The sequence below is a fragment of the Bufo gargarizans genome, chromosome 8 (assembly GCF_014858855.1).
Source record: "Bufo gargarizans isolate SCDJY-AF-19 chromosome 8, ASM1485885v1, whole genome shotgun sequence".
Classification (NCBI taxonomy): Eukaryota; Metazoa; Chordata; class Amphibia; order Anura; family Bufonidae; genus Bufo; species Bufo gargarizans.
In genome coordinates this window covers 44,473,260-44,494,280 of record NC_058087.1, presented here as the reverse complement: position 1 = coordinate 44,494,280, position 21,021 = coordinate 44,473,260, and the positions used below count along the sequence as shown (strand labels likewise).

At 42.1% G+C, this 21,021-nt stretch overlaps 2 protein-coding genes across 2 annotated transcripts in view; one reads left to right on the top strand and one right to left on the bottom strand.

The window, feature by feature from the left end:
• CERKL (ceramide kinase like) overlaps positions 1-13,393 on the top strand; it is a 160,097-nt gene extending 146,704 nt beyond the window's left edge. Inside the window, exons 7-13 of the mRNA XM_044302594.1 lie at positions 777-954; positions 3,633-3,695; positions 4,633-4,664; positions 5,181-5,289; positions 7,806-7,902; positions 9,738-9,922; positions 11,775-13,393. Coding sequence (XP_044158529.1) covers positions 777-954; positions 3,633-3,695; positions 4,633-4,664; positions 5,181-5,289; positions 7,806-7,902; positions 9,738-9,922; positions 11,775-11,856 — 746 coding nt within the window. The 3' untranslated portion in view covers positions 11,857-13,393. The remainder of the gene's footprint in view (positions 1-776; positions 955-3,632; positions 3,696-4,632; positions 4,665-5,180; positions 5,290-7,805; positions 7,903-9,737; positions 9,923-11,774) is intronic.
• The window catches only part of ITGA4 (integrin subunit alpha 4), a 171,181-nt gene continuing 163,544 nt past the window's right edge, over positions 13,385-21,021 (bottom strand). Inside the window, exons 25-28 of the mRNA XM_044302593.1 lie at positions 20,200-20,319; positions 19,591-19,686; positions 18,867-18,986; positions 13,385-16,761 (exon numbers count right to left, since the gene is read on the bottom strand). Coding sequence (XP_044158528.1) covers positions 16,657-16,761; positions 18,867-18,986; positions 19,591-19,686; positions 20,200-20,319 — 441 coding nt within the window. The 3' untranslated portion in view covers positions 13,385-16,656. The remainder of the gene's footprint in view (positions 16,762-18,866; positions 18,987-19,590; positions 19,687-20,199; positions 20,320-21,021) is intronic.

Below are 21,021 nucleotides of genomic sequence, written 5' to 3'. Positions count from 1 at the left end.
GGCTCACGGAAAATAGGGGAAAAAACTTAAAACGCAAAAACGAATAAAACTTCCAATATCCTAAGGGTTAAAGAGGACCTTTCACCTCTTTCTGACATGCCTGTTTTAATAGCTTCTTGCATTCCCCATGTAATAACAATTTTATGACTCTATGTTGTGCCGTCCCTGTATTATTTCTACTAGAAGTTATAAATGCACTGCTAGCAGTCTGCAGTAAGGGTACAGAGGGGAGGTAACCAGCTGGAGGTGTGTCCCTGCACAGACTGATTCTATCCAATCAGTGCTGCCATGTTCACACTGTCTAGGTACACCCCTCCAACTGGTTACCTCCCCTCTGTACCCTTACTGCAGACTGCTAGCAATTCATTCATGAACTCTAGTAGAAATAATACAGGGACGGCACAACATACAGCCATAAGAATAGATGCTCCAGAACTGTTATTTCATGGGGAATGCATTAAGCTATTAAAATAGGCATGTCAGGAGCGGGGACAGGTCCTCTTTAAACACTAGGTGTGAATCTGGCCTTAGAAATGTGAGACAAATTCTAGTCTCTTTCCTTCAATAGAAGTGCATTCATGACAGGTTCTAGACGGTATAACCTGTGCTCCTCCACCCAATTTTTCTAGCAGTCATTGCTTTTAAAGGTTACATTCTACAGTAGTCTGATTGCTTCAGATTGCTTCTATTCCCATATGTTTTGTTGTTCAAAATTGATATGTACATTTATTTATTTTTTACGTTTAAATTTTAACATGTTTGCCTTGAAATCACAGGGAACATCCAGCCGGTTGACGCCTGTACTTTCAGCACTGATGACAAGCTTCTGCGATTTGGCTTTTCGTCAATGTTTGGATTTGGAGGAAGGACTCTCGCCCTTGCAGAAAAGCATCGCTGGATGCCCTCTAGTCAGAGAGGCGACTTTGCAGTTATTAAAACACTTGCAAATCTAAAGTTGGTTAATTTTTTGATTGACTGCATAGTTGTAGAAATATTCACATTGATAAGCGTGAAGGGTAACTGACAAGTACAGTGTATTGGTACATTCTTTATGGTACAGTATGTAACATAATGATATATGAACATGGCTATTATAATAGCTTTTGTTTTGTAGCTAGGATGTTTTAGGCTTTAGCTCAATGGCATAATGCTATTAGCCAGGGGCAGACTGGGAACTAAAAGTGTCCCTGGAAAAAAACAGTGTCAAGGCAACATAAGCGTACTTTCACACTTATGTTGTTGGATTCCGGCAGGCAGTTCAGTCGCCAGAACTGCCTGCTGGATCTGTATGCAAACGGATATCATTTGTAGACGGATCCGGATGCGGATCCGTCTGACAAATGCATTGAAATTCCGGATCCGTCTCTCCGGTGTCATCCGGAAAAACGTATCCGCTATTTATTTTGCGCAGACCGGGAATCCGGATCCGGTTTACCGAAACACTGGGTACCGGATCCGGCATTAATACATTTCAATGGGAATTAATGCCGGATCCGGCATTCCGGCAAGTGTTCTGGAATTTTGGCATCATGCTGCGGTATTTTCTCCGGCCAAACACCGTAAAGGGACTGAACTGAAGGCATCCTGATGCATACTGAACGAAATGCTCTCCATTCAGAATGCATTGGGACAAAACTGAAGCATTTCTTTCCGGTATTGAGCCCCTGTGACGGAAGTCAATACCGGAAAAGAATAACGCTAGTGTGGAAGTACCCTAAGGCAGGGACAACAGAAGTAGGAGAGCCAGCAATACGATAGGGCAGAGCAATATACCTCCCTAGCTGAACCAAATACCACAGTGCAGCACAAAATGCTGCCACCTGTGCCACAGTATTCAACTGTATAGCTGTCCTGAGGACGTCAGTACAGTTGACTTCTGGAGGGCTACTGGCCAGGTGAGTAGGAGAGAATCAGATCCTTATGTACCCAGCTAGTGGCCATGAGGAGGGCTTGGGTGGCCCTCCTAGGCATCGGGCCACCGGGAAATGTCCCTGTAGGGTCTATGGCCAAACCGCTCCTGCAATTAGCTTAGAATATAGTTGCGTCAATATAATGGTTGGAAAATGTGACGAAATTATTCGAAATGATTTGCACAAAAGTCACATGAAAGAATCTATAGATAATTTCAATAGCGTGCAGCATCTCGGATGACGATAGGGAGGCTTGTTTCCGTCGTGGCCTGCTATTGGCTGCCCCCTCCCCGACGCCAGATGTTTTCATCCGCGTGACGGGGAGATGCAGCAGCGGCCTTGCGGCCATCAGAAGTCAAGCGGGTGCAGAGGAGCAGGAAAGTACAACCTCTGTGAGGGGCCTGGGCATATGAGGGGGGCATTATCGGTCTTGGATAACCCATTTTAAGTGAATCCATCACATTGAACCTTTTTATGCATTCTCACAAAGGGAAGTCTGTCAATTATTGAATTTGTACACTACTAATGAACCCAGTGGAGACAGGAATTCAATCAGCAAACTATACTTATTATACATACGTTATACTGACTTGTATCAGTTTTCTCAACTCTTGTTGTACAGTACCTTATGAGCCACCTTCAAGTTTTAGTGATGGTTGGGGGGCACATTCAGCTACAAAGTGGAGGAGAAACTTACTAAATATTGGCAAACAGGAAGTCACAAGTAAACATTTAAAGATATATATTTCAGTGAGAAATTTGACCATAGTATTATATCATCTACATGTCACTGTTTGATGGTTAAAGGGAGTCTTTCACCTAATCTGAGCGTTTTAGACCGCTCAGATCAGGTTATAGACTCTTTAACCCTCATTACGATCATACCCGTCTCTTATGTGTCGCCCAGATAATGAAAATAACACTTTTTAAACTTATGCAAATTACCTTCTGAAGGTGCCCAGGGGCGGCGTTACTGGGCGATGTGCCCAGAAAAACACACCTCCAGCCGGCGGACGTCACGAGCGGCACCAGAGGACGGCGGGCTGGGAACTGGCCCGCACCTGCGCACTGCTCTGCCCATTATGGGCAGAGGAACATCCTTTCATATTGCGCATGCGCCGGCCGGCTGTCTTTAGTTGGCCGGCGCATGCGCAATATGAAAAGCTGTTCATCTGCCCATAATGGGCAGAGCAGTGCGCAGGTGCGGGCCAGTTCCCAGCCCGCCGTCCTCTGGTGCCGCTCGTGACGTCCGCCGGCTGGAGGTGTGTTTTTCTGGGCACATCGCCCAGTAACGCCGCCCCTGGGCACCTTCGGAAGGTAATTTGCATAAGTTTAAAAAGTGTTATTTTCATTATCTGGGCGAGGGACACATAAGAGAAAGGTATGATCGTAATGAGGGTTGAAGAGTCTATAACCGGATCTGAGCGGTCTAAAACGCTCAGATTAGGTGAAAGACTCCCTTTAACATCAACTGCCGGAGCATATAGTCAAACTCAGGACTCCAATGATAAGCCACAAAGCAGGAGGTCATGAGCCACATGCGTCTCCCGAGGCACTGTTTGGGGACTGTACATAGGACTTTATGGTCTATGCAGTTTTTATAAATAAAACTGAACAATTTGTATGTATTTTTATATCTGGTCAAAACAAGGTTGTCACATACTTAGATGAAATTTTACTGGTGGTAACCAGTGCTGTATTTGCGTTTCATTTCTTTTACAGACCGGATAGCTGTCATTTGTCATTTTTACCGATAAGCAACCAACAGTTACCATTCCACCTCAAGTAAGAACGTACCTCCACCATGCACTAGATACTGTCATTACTTAGATTTGAATGAACTGCTGAAATATTTCCTTACTCTTGGTTCTCAATTACGTTGGTGGGTTTCATCACAATTTCCATAAATTTTAATGGCAAGAATAGTACATCATGTAGAGGTATTCATTTTGTCAAAAGTTGTCCCAACCTAGTGGACCTCTTTTAATTCTATGAACTTTTTTGGCGACTGTTTGGCTTCCTCAGACACTGGATATGTCACCGTGTCATAGCCATTACAAATGAAAGCTGTAACTCTAGTGTGAACTTTGTCTTAGAGGGAATATGTCAGCACAGTTCTGGACTACTATCTGCAGTAATACTCCAGTCCAGATTGCCTTTTTTTAGTTTCCTTCCGGGTCCCGTTACCCTCCTCTCAGCACTCAAACCTGCGCTGAAAAACACAGTCCAGACTGCTGTACCATGCTAATATAATGGAGCGGACTCCTGTCCCAACAATGCATTTCAGCCCAGCTTCAGTCCCTGAGGGACAGTAGGAAAATAAGAAATAGAAATCTGGACTCCTTATTAGCAGTACTACCTATGTATTAATGCGAATAAAAGTCCAAGATCATGGTGTCAGATTCCCTTTAAGGTCCATTCACAGGTCCATAATCGGTCAATGATCATCCATAAGAAAGCCCGTTCCTGATCATTGTCCTGTGCAAACAAGGCGGTGATCAACCTGATGGACCTGTTATTAGTCAAGGTACAGTAATCTATTAGGATGTATTGCCAAATGAGTCATAAAGAATTGGACATATCCGTCTTGAATAAACAGAGAATTTCTTAATGTGGTAGGTATATAATAAGACTCATTGCTTATTTATTGAAAAATGATTAAAATAGATGTATGGACTCTAGATTAATGTTAATATTGATATATATATATTTTCCCTTGTAGAAAGAACAACGAGGATAATTCCTTCAAGTCCGGTAAGTGTTATTTTAGTGTAGTTGTTGTATGTGATGACTCATGACCCTTTTCCGCAGACTGATGGTCGGGAATAAGCATCCTTACCCGTTTGTTCGCCCTATCATCAGCCCATCAAAACATGCCACCGATTAGCCGCCGTCAGCTGGTTGGATCTTTTATGTATAACAATAATTGTTTGTGGGCGGCACATCTCCCCATGTAAACAGGTATATGGGGGATGAATGATCGTACTAACAATTCTTTATCCCCCATACAGTTCTCAGTAATTTGTAAATGGGTGCTGATTGACTTGTTATTTTGTTGCCCTTGTAAAGGGATCATTACTGATCTAGGCTATAGTGAATGTGAGGCACATTTATTAAAACTTGTGCAAAAATAGTGAAGATGTTACCCGTAGCAACCTCTCTGATCGCAAATTTTCTTTTGCAACATTAATCTGATTGGCTGCAGTACCCCCACTTTATATTGGTACAGTTTTTGCATATATAGGTGCCTATTGTGTTTTCTTCTTTCAGAGAGCAAGGATCAGTGGCAGCACATCCAGGGCCAGTTACTGAATGTCAGCATTATGGCAATCCCCTGCCTTTGTCCAATGGCCCCTAGAGGCTTGGCACCTAATACCAGGTTAGTAGAGGCTTACAAGAATTACACTTCCCCAACGCCGCCAGTTTGATTTAAACCTTTCTAAAAAACATTTCTGCAGATTGCTCAAGGATTCATGGTCTCCCAAGATAGGTTGCCGTCAGTCTAAAGGATTATAAGCAATTATAGGATCTGCAAAATTAGGTCAAGTAGTCTAGCTGGAATATTCCAAATATAATTACTGTGATCGTATTACTGTAACAGCAGGCCAGGTTACAACACGGATATCCTTACCAACACTTCTTCATAGCAGAGAATTCTTTCTGAGGTATCAGAAGTGTTACTTCATCCCTAAATAATACTTATATACGGTTAGCCAGGACTCCTTGCTTTATTGGAAATGCAGGTACAGTATTTGTATTGCATGTTACTAATCAGAACCACAATCTGATACATATTCTTTTTTTCTAATATGTTTTTTTTATAATTTTATTGTGTATATATATATATTTTTTTTATGTACATAATTATTATAGGGGTGTCCATTTTACCTAAGTTTCTGTTAGCAGCATTCAGAGATATATGTTTTATGGACTCTACGAACCTGTAGTTTGGAGGTGATTTGAGTGACTTCTATTAGAGAGTGTTGTAAGCATGCTCTGTGACTTGTGCAGGGAGGGGGAGAAGGTAAGCTGTGACTATTACCTATTTTCAGTGGTGGATCCTGTCTTACCTGCCTCCAGCTTCATAATTACCGTATTTTTTGCTTTATAAGACACACCCGATGATAAGCTGCACCACAGGAATAAGAGGAGGAAAATGAGAAAAAAAATATTTTTCATCAGACCTCCTATCAGATCCTCAGATCAGACCCCCATAAATATCAGGACATCAGATCAGGCCCCCCATATCAGGACATCACATCTGACCCCCTTATCAGGACATCACATCAGCCCTTCATGTCAGAACCCCATGAGACCTTATATCAGCCCATAGTGAGACCCCCATCAGACCTCAGATCAGCCCACATAGTGAGACCTCCATAAGACCTTATATCAGCCCATAGTGAGACCCCCATCAGAGCTCAGATCAGCCCACATAGTCAGACCCCCATCAGATCTTATATCAGCCCACACAGTGAGACCCCCATCAGAGCTCAGATCAGCCCACATAGTGAGACCCCCATCAGAGCTCAGATCAGCCCACATAGTGAGACCCCCATCAGACCTTATATCAGCCCATAGTGAGACCCCCATCAGACTTCAGATCAGCCCACATAGTGAGACCCCCATCAGACCTTATATCAGCCCTTAGTGAGACCCCATCATACCTCAGATCAGATTTTAAATAAAATCTCTCACCTGTCCTGCACCGCAGCTCTTCTCTATTTCTGGCAGAAGTCGCGCTCCCCTGTCTTCCCGGCCGGCACTGCTCTGTCACCTGATTGTGTGCAGTGTCAGGTCATAGTGCGCACACTACATCCTGGCGCTATACGCGGTCAAGACAGTGCAGCGCCGGTCGGGAAGACAGGGAAGGAGTGAAGACTGGGAGCTTGAGTATTACAAGCGCTTGCAGCGCTTCACTCCCTACTCCCGGCACCTAAAGCATACTGGTGAGCGCTTCCATAATGGAAGCGCTCACTAGTATTCACTTTATAAGACGCACAGCCATTTCCCCCCCACTTTAAGCAGGAAAAGCTGCTGCTGATGGATCCCTTTTGTTCTTGTTTTTTTGTCTTTGTTTCATCCCATTATAGTGTCCTTTTTTTACTAAATGTGAGGTTCACCTGACTGCCTGGTGGACTCACTAAAGTGGTTTTCCAGGATTACCATGGTTTTTAACAAAGACATCCCCCTATCTCTGCCCCGCCCATGCACATAACATTACAGGAAATAAGAAAGAGCTGCCTGCACATGGTCATGTGACCACAGCCCAGAACGGGAGATAGGAGCAATAAAGGTACAAGAAATACGTCACCAAATTTCAGCTACCTTCATAAATTATTATTTTAAGGGATGTTGATGCCAACTGGAAAACCCCTTTAAGACAGCGCAATATGCTGCCCCATGCTAAAAACAAAACAAAAAACTGCATATTATTATTATAGGTCTGTGCTACCGGTAGCTATAACTACTATGAGCCCTGAAAGAATACACTGACACATACTGTAGTTATGGGTCCGGTGTATTCATTCACTCTCCCCGCCTTTTCCCACCCCTCCATGACTCAGGACAATGATGGAATACTATAGGTTCTTCAGTGTGTGTTCAGTGCACAAAGTAGGACCTTAGATTTACGTGACTGCTGCACAGGGTATGCTCTGCCGTGATGTAAATCTCAGTATTTTCCATGGCTCAGGGTTAAAGGGGTTCTCCTGGCTTTTAATAGTGATAGGACATCAATATTAAAAGCCCCGAGAACCCCCTTAATGTTCATGCTGTCAAATATCTGTTACAGACTACAGGAAGGTCTGAGATTTAAAAAAAAGCGTTGGACCATGATGAATATTATAGGTTATATTATTAATGATCTCATTGTTTTATTATCTTCTCCTTTAGGTTAAATGATGGCACAATGGCACTGATAATTGTACAAAATACTTCCAGACAAGAGTTTGTAAAGCATTTGAAGCGCTACGCCACTCTGAAAAATCAGGTAGGGAAGTAATTGTTAAATACCGGGCAGATTAATGCCGATGACCTCTTAAGAAGTCTTTACTCCCGCGGACCCATCAGAGTACATTAGCCATTATGTGACAGGTTTGGAAGTTGCCAATCAGTTTAATGCAGCTTAGTCCATTCTAATCCACCCCTATACTATGTAGAGCAGGAAGCCAAGGATATACTTTAAAATAAAACGTGTGTATAACATACAAGTAGGTCACTACCTAATACAGCATGTGACCAAAAACAATGTAGTAGTGATAGATATGTTTTAAAGAGGGCCTGTCAGTGCTCCTGTTTAGGAAAATTCCTCTATTCTTTATAAATTGTGTTTGTGTGTGAGGTTAAAAGATATCCACAGTGTTCTCCATCACAGTGACCTCTACAGCATCCCGCCCTTTAACAGTGACCTCACAGTACCCCGCCCCCTTAACAGTGACCTCACAGTACCCTGCTGCCTTAAGTGACCTCCACAGCAGCTGCCATTTAAATAGTGGCCTCCACAGTCCCCTGCCCCCTTAACAGTGGCCTCCACAGTGCCCATCCCTTTAACAGTGACCTACACAGCGCCCTGCCCCCTTAGCAGTAACATCCACAGTCTCCTTAACAGTGATTTCTACAATAACCCGCCCCTTCAAGAGTGACCTCCACAGTGGCTCGTCCTTTAATTGTGACCTCCACAGTACCCCGTCCCATTAACAGTGATTTCCATAATAAACCGCCCCCTTAGTGACCTCCACAGAGCTCCGTTCCCTTAAAATGTGACCTCCACAACACCCCGCGCCCTTAACAGTGACCTTTACATCACCCCCCCTTAACACTGACCTCCTTAGCAGACCGTCCCCTTAACTGTGACCTCCACCATTCCCATCCCCCTTAACAGAGACCTCCACAGCACCCACTCCTTTAAGAGTGACTGCCACAGTAGTCCGCTCCCTTAACAGTGACCTCCACAGTACACCGCTGCCTTAAAAGTGACCCCCACAGCAGCTGCTCCTTTAATAGTGACCTCCACATTCCCCTGCCCCCTAAACAGTAACCTCCACAGTGCACGCCCCTTTAACAGTGACCTCCACAGCATCCTGCCCCCTTAACAGTGACCTTCACAGAACCCGCCCCTTTAACAGTGACCTCCACAGGGGCTGGCTCTTTATTAGTGACCTCCACAGTACCCCATCTCTACAATGATTTCCACAATAACCCGCCCCTTTAACAGTGACCTCTACAGCACTCTGCCCCTTAACACTGACCTCTATTGCGGACCGTCCCCTTAACTATGACCTCCACAGCAGCTTGCCCCCTTAACTATGACCTCCACAGCACTCCGCTCCCTTAACAGTGTCATCCACTGCTAATTTATTCACTCCTCATTGTCGGCTGGCGCATGTGCAGTGTGTCCTGTGAGGGCCGATTCCAGGTGCTGAGATGTGTATCCATGGCGCATGCACAAGCTTATGGCTAAGCGAACGCATTCCGTGGATACACGTCAGCGCCTGGAATCGGCCTCATAGGACACACTGCACATGCGCCAGCCGGCAATGAGGAGTGAATAAATTAGCAGTGGGGCAGTGCTGGGCTCCAGGAGAAGGGGCGCGGCTGGGCACCAACGGCCGGAGGGACACCCCCTTGGGCACCTTACTCAGGTAATTACCATATTAATAAAAGCGATTTTCTAGACAAAGGACAACACTTAGGGTAGTAATACTAGTATATTTTAATACAAAACGAGCAGACTGATGTGATGATGTTAAATGCTCTGTCACTAAAATCCAGGTGACAGAATCCCTTTAAAGTTGTACAATTTACACTTTTTTTTTTTTTCTCTAGTTTGACTTTCCTTTTGTTCAAACTCACTTGGTTAAAGAAGTGAAGCTCTGCCCTCAGAGCAGTAATCACTGCGGTAATGGCTTACATGAACATGGTGGAGAAGATCATACAGGATCTAGTGAAGATGTTCATCCATGGAATATCGATGGAGATTTACTGGAAGCGTCTTCTGAAGTTCATGTCCGGTGAGTAACACCACACAGTGATAGAGTATACAAGTATGAGCAAATAATAGGCAAGACTCTGTAACTACCTCTAGTTCATTTCCATGTTAAAGTAGGTAGTTCTCACCATTACCAATGAATGCAATAGAAGATGTTTGGATCTGTGACGTCTGATCTTAGTATAAAATGTTATATTTTAAACAAGGCAAATATACAGATGCTGCTTGATGGTTAACGCGTTAAGTAAAAAAATGGCACAAAGGTGAACTCTTTTAATGTATTTCAATGGCTTTTGTCAAAAGATGGCCCGAGGTAACACTGTGACATGTGTTATCAGAGTCCATTTTTGCTTGGCTTTATCTGTGTATTAGCTGACAGGTGGCTATATGTAGACCTGGTTCAGCTGTACTGATAGCTATAGGCATGAACCATTTTCAAGAAATGTACTGCTATACTGACTTTTTTAAGGGCTTGTCCACTTTATAAAATGTATTTTAGCAGAAGGGTCCCCACAAAAGTTCTAATCAAAACATGATCTACAGCATTTACAGATGCGTCCTTACTAACCTTTCCACTTTTCGACATGTCCCGAGATGAGTGGCATGAGATTTCCAGCTTGCCAAAACTCAATTTCATGATACTCTTCTAGAAGTTGTTTATACTATATGTGACCGTCCAGTGGTGCTAATGTTACTTGCAGCCAGTTGAGCATTCTTCAAGCATGTCGGGATGATGAATAATATTGAATTTGTATCATGGGAAATTAGAGTCCATAGCAAAATACTTGGAACTGTTAGGCTGGACACATCATTATCCAGTTTCCCTGCAGCGCCTTCACAGGGCAAGTATAGCATTGCACTGTACAGTCGCTTATCTGTCTAATGCTTGAACGTAACAAATCCTCCAGAGCAAACGATACTGAACAGATGAGTCTTGAATGAGGTACCCCGGTCTTTTTCATATTGATGAACTATCCTCAGGATAGGTCATCAATATCAGATTGGAGGGGGGTCAACACCCAGCACCCCCGACGACCAACTATTTGAGGAGACGGCGCGCTCTGTGCGCACATACAGTCTCCCTTCGCTCTTCCTGTCCGCCCCTGCAGTTCCATAGACATAGAGCAGCGAGCAGGAAGAGAGAAGGGAGACGGCACGGGCGCACAGCGCACTCTGTCTCCTTAAACAGCTGATATGCGGGGGTGCCGGAAGTTGGATCCCCACCTATCTGATATTGATGACCTGTCCTAAAGGAGAGGTCATCAATTTGAAAAAGCCCGGTGAACCCCTTTAAATCAGAATCCCATGATAGTGGTTTCACATGGCAGTTTTTCGATGCAGTTTATTTCAGTAGTCCTTCCTTTTTATTGACCCGTCTTTTGAATCGTGCACAGGGCTGTAGTTTTTGTCCGCATCCGATTCACATTTTTTTGCAGATTGGATGCCGACCCATTCACTTCAATGGAGCTGCAAAAGTTTTGGACAGCACACCGCATGTCTGCACCCGCACGTGCTGTCCGCATCTGCACTTCCATTCTGCGGCCCCGCAAAAACAAAAAGGAGAACATCTCAAAATCTTGTCCGTTTTGCAGAAGTTTAAAAATAAATGACGGCATGCACTCGGCCGGGATCTGTGTTTTGTGGATCTGAGGTTTGCAGACCGCAAAACACTGCCGTGTGCATGAGCCCTAAAACTGCATCAAACGCTATGACGAAAACTGCAACTTTTTAAAAAACTGTGTGTGAAACCACCCTTATAGAGAGTAGTGGCGTTTTATTCCAGACATCCCCTATTAATTAAAATATTCCTGGTAAATTTCAAACAATTTATTCTTTGCCACAATGAATTTAACACGCGTGTTCTTCTTCTCCAGCTTACATCCTGAGCTCATAAATCTGTACGGGACTAACATAGAGGAACTGGAGGAGGTGAAGGCTAAATGCAGCTGTTTGTAGCAGAAGCTTGCCATAAAATAGCCACATCCTGATTTTCTACAAATGTCATTTTTATTGATTTGTGACAGCAGAGACATTTCAATGGCAATGTTTAATTAAAAGGTACTGTGAACACTGAAACACACAATTCTTTGAAACGTTACACAATAGTACAAAATTCTTCCACAAAATAAAGATTTTAGACGAGCCTATTTTACAACATATGTTTATAGAATTTGTAAACTTGCACTTGCTTTTGTAGTAGCCTTTTTATATTAAAACAAATGTGCAATAAAAATTTTTTTTTTGCAAAGCTATTTTTCAGTTCAAATTATTTAATGCATTTCCTTATTCCTTCCTTCATCTGTCTGCGTTATCACCTGAGCACAGTGGGAGTAGCCTATAGGTTTACGATAGTCAAGCATGGGTTAAAGGGCTTCAGATTGGCATTTTTTTTTTGCTTATGCGCCAATGTATCCGTTTTCTCAGTACCGAATGTACAAGTCAGTGCTCACTTTAAGGCTGGGATGTGCGATTCCAATCTTAAAGAGGTTTTCAGAGACCCCCAAAAATAAAGGTAGATAGTAAAGGAAAAGAGTATTCTAAAATAACAAAAGTATCCACACTCACCTATCTGATCCACAGTTTTTAGCACCAATGGTTTCGTGTTCTCCATCGGTCTTTGTTTCCAGCGCTGCAGCAATGATCTTCCCAACTACCAAACATGACCACTGTAGCCAATCATTGACTTCAGTGGTCTTGTGAGGTAGTCGCAGACATCATCGCTGGAGCACCGGCCTCTCTGCAGCATTGATATGCCTGACTACCCCATGTGACAGCAGAAGGCAGCGATTGGCTGCAGTGATCACATGTGATAACTGATGTCACTGCAGCGGCATACACAAAGACTGACAGGGAGCGCCAGTGCGGTGGCGTTGGAGCAGCAAGTGATCGGACAGGTGAGTAAAGCTTCTCTTGTTGTTTTAGAACACTCCCTGCCTTTATCTCAATTTTGGAAGTCTGAAAAAACCTGTTTAATGCAAATTGCATCTTTTTTGGTACAGTCCACAGGACAGTCATCAGTGCTATGTCGGCACACTGAATATGGTAAATAAAAGAGTAGAAGGTAGTAAATATGATTTGTGTCTGCTTATTAACCCACTCACTTTAAGAGACTTTATGGCAATATATTAGACAGTAGGACATAAATATTCAGAAAACATTTTTACCACAATTTGCATTTCACACAAAACAACCTAATATAAAAATATTTTATGGAGAACCCCTTTACGCCTCCTAAATGGCTGTCTCCACAATGAATAGACAGTAGCAACACTTTGAGAGCACCTTTGATTGTCATTGCAATGGTCTGCTAGGTCAGATGGGACTCAGATGGTTAAGTATAGTTAGAGAGGATGGAGACTGCACGTGCACAGCTGATCGTCGGGGGTGGCAAGTTTCGACAACCCCTTTAAAAGTTTATAAATTAGAACAAAATGAGCTCTTAACAAGCTCTGCCTCTAAAGCCACCGGACGTAAGGCAGCTATCCTAAGTCAATGTTCGACCCTTTAAATAGGGCTTGAGACATGACTTGGATAATAAATAAGCCAGCACCTCATCTGCAGACAGCTGTTTCGGGGTGATTTCCCCTCATCAGTGCAGAGCAGAGAGTACGGTCCTATCTGGGTGAGAGCATTCCCTGTGAGGACATAAAACAAATGTAAAGAATCCACAGCAGTTGTCACCGGTTCAAATTTATGTAAAGTAGTTCTAACAAAAAGAAGAAGGGCTGCCCCCTTTTCATAACTTGCACTAGAAAGATGACTGGTTGCAAGGGGAAAGAAATCAATCCTTATAACAGTGTCAGCCAATGATCCCACATGGTATCAATTTCAAAGTATTGTCTGGGGTCTAGATATGTGAAAAAAGTCTGAAGACTTAATAAGTCCTAAAAGACCTACTAAGACCAAACACTGTTGACATCTCTATGAATATTGGGTACACAAGCATGGCCTGCTGGTCAACAACAGGGATGTGAAATCAGTTTTTCTTTTATACACAGAGGTTCATCATATAAATGAAATATGCGTAGTCCCTAGAAACCCCTTTATATTTTAATTTTCTAACAATATTAGACTTTTCAATTTTCAACAATGTGAGTTCTTTTTGTCTACACCATTTTTCATTAATGAAACTTATGCAAGGTTATGTCAACCTCCAGAACCCAGTTTTTTTTTGCTTCAATGCAATTAAAATCTGAACCAAATGGTTTAGAGTAAAAATGTCCTACCATTCTGGGTGTACAGCTGCTATGCAGATCTTATTTATGTTTCTATAGTTACAGACCACAAACAAACCCTGTGTAGTCAGACCATTCAGTTATACTCCCTTTAATATCCTCCTTTACTCTACATCTTTTGAATAGATAACAGAAGAGAGTATGTCTCTTGTCCATGAAGACACATAGCAATGTGTAGCACTCTCCATCACTTGTGGTATTACAGAGGTCTTCTCCCTAGAACAGCGTGGGATTGTTTGTGTACACATCTCTTTACTATAGACCTACTCTATGATACATCTATAGAAATTCAGGTACATGATGTTTGTAAGCAAACAACCCCTCAATGTACATCAGCAGCCTCCTAGAACAGCAACCGGCAGTTGTGTACACCGTTCTGCAAAATCTAAGAATCCCCCTTCAACATAGAGAAAGACTGGCTCTTACACCTGTGACAAATAGTATAAAAGGTAAATATGATAATCTGATTCAAGTAGGCCTAAGAATATATAACTGTTGTGGAGGCAGGCATTTTGTTTGCTGAACTAGAGAATGAAGCTTCTCAGTCCCCATGGTGAGGTCGCTGCTTGCTCGGCTGAATTGCTGTGGAAATATCTACATTCATTTTGTTGTGCTGTGCCAAATGTGCAAGTGACCGACTTCAATGCTAAAGGATGGACAGTGGTATATCAACAAAAAATTACATCCAAAATGTAAACAAAATTGTAAATTGTGATAAATCAGAAGGATATTCATTATTAAAGGTGTCCGATAGGATAGACAAGATGCAGAATGGAGTAAAAATAAAATAAGCATTACTCCCCATTGATACCGCCCCAACGCTTACCGGATCTCCACTGGTCTCTGCTTCCTGATCCCAGCCAGATACACAGGAAATGGCAGGAGCTACCCCTTCAAGTCAATAGCTTAGGCAGGTTACCATTGTGTCTGTTGATTGGCTGAACCAGCATCTCCTGCCGAGCCAAGAAGCAGAGTCCTTTAAGGACCCGGTAAGCATCAGAAGGACAGCAGGGGAGGATTGGTAATATAAGTAATGCTTCTTCTCTTTTTTTTTCTTCTTACACCATCCTGACCCTTATGTAAAAAATATATTCTGATGGATAACCCCTTTAATGTAAAAATTACGTTTATTAGTAATTTTTAGCTAAACTAATGTAGCGTCTCAGCAACTTATAAATGTAACTTTAAAGGGATTGTTCAAAGTGAAAGGGTTCCATGATGATAGGGGTGATTACAGGGTGTCCCACTGTTGGAACATCTATAATCTATAGGGAAAAGCTACGAGTGATCACTGAAGCATTTCACAGATGTCACTGAAATTATTTGGGTAATGCATGGACATGTTGGGTCTTCGAGAGCAACAGACAACCTTTGTAGCTGCTCTTCTTATCAGGTAATACAGTAGATGAGAGTGAAAAAGTGGTGACCCCCTTCTATTAACTCAGAATTGCCACAGGAGTATGTGAAAGGATGGGTTGTCTGTTTTTTTTTTTAAACCAGACAACCCATTTAACGGTACAGCTGAGAACGTAACTGGTTGTCAATTCCTGGGAATTACAGTGAAAATGACAACCAGTAGGACAGATAATCTAGTTGTATGATTAACATGCTTTGGCTGTCATTTCAACTTTGGATTGATTATATAACACCAAGATTTGGGTGAAAATGCTATCATTACATATGTGTCATCACCTATACCACTGGTTTGCCGTTACCTTTTTTTTTTTTTTTAAAGAATCAGACTGAACAAAGCTGAACATTGAGTTTTGCCTACAGTATCAAACCCCTCTTAATTCAGTAAAGTCCTCCATTTTGGAAAAAATAACAGGGTGACCAGCTTGCATCTGGGCTTTCAATGCTGAATTGATAGAATCACAATTGAACCCTGAAAAGATATAGGAAATATACACCTTCGACACTTTGGTCAAGTAGCCAAGGAGAAGACGGGAACTGAGCTAATGACCTCAGACAACATGTAACATGGTAGGACCTAGCAAAGATGCTTAATCCCTCGGCTTACTTTTCTTTCTATATACTGTAGACTATTGACCACTAAAGTTGGTCCACTGTAAGGCGATCCCACAAACCGTAGTGTTTTAAAGCAAAATTGCTTCAGTTGAAGTGAAAGGCAATGTGCTTAGAGACCTCTAACACCTCAGATCTTCTACTGGGGATCACCGTCCCCAGCGATACAGTCCATGTCTCTCTTCAGTGATCTCACATGACCGATGAATATCATCAGGCTCCCTGCTTAGGGCTTTTATTGCATTTCTTCTATCATTATAAAACTTTCACTTTCCTGAGATCCTTGGTTGAACATATTCATGAGAAGAAGACATAGAACATACCCATTCATGAAATAAAAATCTTTAGAAGGCATCACAAGTTCTTGATAAGTTCTAGATAAATATCTGAAAAATCAGTTCTCTTCTGTAAAGAAAAATAACTTCATTTCTTTTCCTTGTGTTTTTTCCCCATAATTTATGGAAAATTTAAAATATCTATAGGTCCAGAAATATATTTAGTTTTCTTTTTCATCATTTTCCTCTTGAGTAAGGAAGCTCCAGCTTTCTTTTCTATTCATGTCAGAATTCAGCGAGTTGTATTTTCTCTTGAAGAATCCCATCTGGGAAACAATGATAAAACTTAGTCAAATTTGTCCTGACTTAAATAAGTTAAAAGTATAAAAATTCTATAAACTATTTCATGATGACATCTTAAAGCATACCTGTCATCATGAAAATACAGTGTCATCTGCAGGCAGCATGTCATAGATCAGGAGGAGCTGAGCAGATTAAAGGGGTATTCCAGTAGGTAAAAGCGATCAACTAGCCTATCTCTGGAGCTCCCATAGAAATGAATTGAGCGGCCATGCACATGTGTGACCGGTCATTTCAGGGGAGCAGCATGGGTCCTGCAGGAGGTGCAGGGCCCTCGTTCTCATGATCAGTGGGGGTTCCAGCGATCTGATAGTTATCCCCAATCTTGTGGCTTTGGAGTCAAGGAGGCGGTCCTATCAGTGATTGACAGCTATCTCGGTATACACAGTCATAGAACCGTCTCCTTGACTCCAAACCCCAGGATGAACAGGAATTCCAATGTATAAAATACAAGTTATACTGAATATTTTCCCAAAAACTATATATCAACCTGCAAACTTCCTCCTTTTCTATACCGTTCTGCCTTCAGATCAAACACAATATTCAAAGTGACAGGTTCCCATTAAAAGATTAGATTTTTCAATTATCAAGTGCTATATAAGTCTACTCATGTGAGAACAGAAATGTATATCTGTCACCAAGAAATCACAAGGGAAGAGAAGGTGCTAACATCCACCTAGGTGCAGAAAATCAGGATATAGTTAGATCTATTGTTAAAGGGGTTGTCTCATCTCCGATACGGAGCACCGATCTCCAGAAACGGCATCCCTTGAAGTAAAAGGAGAGTTCACCATATAAACTGGTCCACCCTCAAATCACTGCTATGGGAGTTCTAAAAAATAGCCAAGTAGCCAGTAGTGAATGAAGACCACCCAGGTATGTGCTGTAGGTTCTTTACTTCAGGAGCATTGTTCTGGACTAAGGAGCGTGTCTCAGAGGTGGGACCTGCACCTATCTGACAGTGATGGCATAGCCTAGCAATACACCATCAAATGCTGAGATGGGCCAACCCCTTTAACTAGTTTTCATTTTGTTGATGTATAAAATTTAGAACATAGCTGTCCAGAATTATTTGTTTAGTTGGAACTTTTGTTTAAAGGGGCTGTTTTATCAGAATATGACCCTGCTCTCGGCACCCCAGCACTGGGTTGCCAACCATACAGAAATTTCTGGACAGTCTGTAAAAATAGGTGACCTTTTCCTGTGTTTGTGAAAAAAATAGATGTGTCCATGAATTTTTCTTAGTCTGGTGGTACTTGGCTAGATTATTTTGGTGGTAATTATCATTTAACAGGTCAAAGTAAATGCTGTTAATTCTGGAGTTCTTAACAGTATATTGTGCTATAGAAATGTATTACTTATCTTTATCATTTATTATAGTTTTTCAATTTGTCCATAAAAAATGTTTGCTGTCCATAATTTTGAGAAAAATTCTGGTTGGCAACCCTGCCCCAGCAAACATCTGATGTAGCCAGCAGAAGCTCTTCCAGCCAAACATCTCCCATGCAGGAGAAATGTGGTGGTATTATGAAAATGGCTAAAGTCAAACAGAAGACGCTTGCAGAGGGCACTTGTTCTGGCGCATAGAGGGAGTTCTCAGTAGGGCATGTGGAGAAGGGTTGTCTTCATGAAATGACGCAGTTAAAGGGGTTGCTTAGCGGGCACAATTTTCTGTAAAATGCTTAAAATGGTGCAAAATATTAAAGAATCAATACTCTTGTTCTGACACTTACGGAGTCCTTGCCTGTTTCCACTTACTGGTCTCAGCGTGACACAGAGGAAATGACCACTCAACCAGTCCTGACTAACGGGCAGTGATTGGATGATTCTGTGGGACTGCTGGAGATAGAAGAGTACCACACTTGGCTATCTTCAGCAATCACCAGATATGTTTAAATCTTAGGACAATCCCTTTAAGTCCTGGGAAACCCCTTTAATGAATAAGAGGGCTAACCAAATAAAATAATAATCCCTTTAATGCTACTTTTAACTAAGCCTTTCAGATCAACCATTAGCCAAGTTTTTAGTTGAAATTCACAGAAAATATGTCATGGTGAGGCCAAACTCTTACCTTCCATAAGATAAATGTCATGAGTGAGAATAGCAGAAGTCCTAGTAATAAGCTTATTCCAATTATTGTATATATAACATGACGTCTTGTTTTTTGATTGTGAACTGCTTCTTGAAGAACCTGGAGAAGAATGAACAATCACACAATAAAGACGTGACCCCTCTTCTGGTTCTCACTAGTCAAGTGTGCACATTGATGTCAATGACTAGAAACAAGCTTCTTCCAGACACCTCTTTTCCAATGACATCTGCCATCGAGGAAAAGTCCGATCCCCATGAAGATAGCTGGACCTTGTGGCCAATCCTGCCAAAATTATCTGACTCAGTCTAATGTGTATAACCAGCTAAAGGCTGCCCATAACGTTGGTTATATCCCATTGATGTTGTAAAACTCTGCCCCAATCTATTGTGTATGCTGCACGATTTGTCCCTCAATAGCAAATGACAGAACACAAGGTTCAGGCATGTTGGATTCATCATGCCCAATCCTTTTGTTTTGCCAGGAGATTAGAATCTGCCAGAAGTGTCTGGCAGCAGCTTCAGGGGATAGGCATAGGGATTGGATGGTTAAAGAATGGCAGGAAAAGTTAACTGACTTTTTCAATGAATTACAGTGGCTTTAGTCATGAGATACATTTGTTGCACACCCATACACTCCATTCACCCCATTTTTTGGAGCCAGTTCTGCACAGTAAAGCTCCCCCATAAACATTGATATTTCTTACATGTGTATAATGTTTCTGGTTGAGATAAATTATTTTAGGGCTTTCTTCAGATCTCACTTTTCCTGTTGTTATAAATTGTAGCGATGAAACATCTTCCTGAACATAAGAAAAAAAATAATTATGAATTATTTTAATGAAAATTAAACATGAAACTATATATTTTAAATAAAAATCTAACACCAACTACTCAAATGCCAAAAATGTCATGGCTAATAGCACAGTACCTTATTGCAAAAACCAAGCTGCAAGTGCAGTACCGCATGCAGCCTTTAGATGTCACTGTTCTTGCTGTCAGTTTAGTGAAGCTTCTTGACCCATGGCATACACCACAGTGACACCTTTTGGCTGTAGCAGTCATTACACAAGTTTAAGGAATGCTAATGTGGGCTCATTTGTGGTCACTTTGGAAGAAAGGACAGACCTTCAACAATATGCATTTTCATTACAAATCAATAATCCTAAGGATGAGGTTTATGAAAATATATAGATGTATAGAACCAAAAATAAGCTGCATAGATTGGTTCAATTTTGTTCCATCTCTTTACAGACATGAGACTTTTGAGTCCTTAGTTTCTTAAATACGTGGAGATATATTGTGCAGTTCCTTACAAGCTCTAGAAGCGCATGGTTTGTTTCAATCGTCACTTCCACGGTTGCCTCAGTATCACTTTCCATGTCTCCAAAAGCGCAGTCTATACGTAGACAAGTTTCATCGTCTTCAAAGCAGTACTGGAAAATGAACATGCAATGACATACATGATAAAAGATTAAAACAAAATGCAAAAGTTGTTACAGATTCCCCCAAACTACAACACATAATAGATAATAAACTTTTCACACAACTTTGCATAAATCAATAGTGCAAACACCCACAAGAAACTTTGTAATATGTCTTAGTGACATCTCCTGTTACCAGCTGTGGATTCCCTATACCAGGGGTCTGCAACTTTCGGCACTCCAGCTTTTGTGAAACTACAATTCCCAGCATATGACAGCAGCACAAGTATGCATGCTGGGAGTTGTAGTTTCACAACAGCTGGAGTGACAGAGGTTGCCTACCCCTGCCCTATAAAAACTCTGTGATTCCTTCTTCCCTTCTCGACAGTGCTGCTGCATTAGCATGGATGATTAAGGCAAGGGCTAAACGGGACATGTGTCGCGCAACATATAGGGTACAACTACACTGCAACACGTGTCCTGCGACATGCTGCGACATGACAGTCGCACAAAAATCCAGTCCAGCATGTCACAGTGCAATACCACTAGCGGTACAAAATATGTTGCACGACACATGTTGCCGTGTAGCCCTAGCCTAAAGGGGTACTCCTATCTGGGCATTGATGGCATACTGATAGGATATGCCATGGATGGCCAACCTGCGGCTGTCTGGCTCTTATAAAACTACAACTCCCACCATGCCCTGCTGTAGGC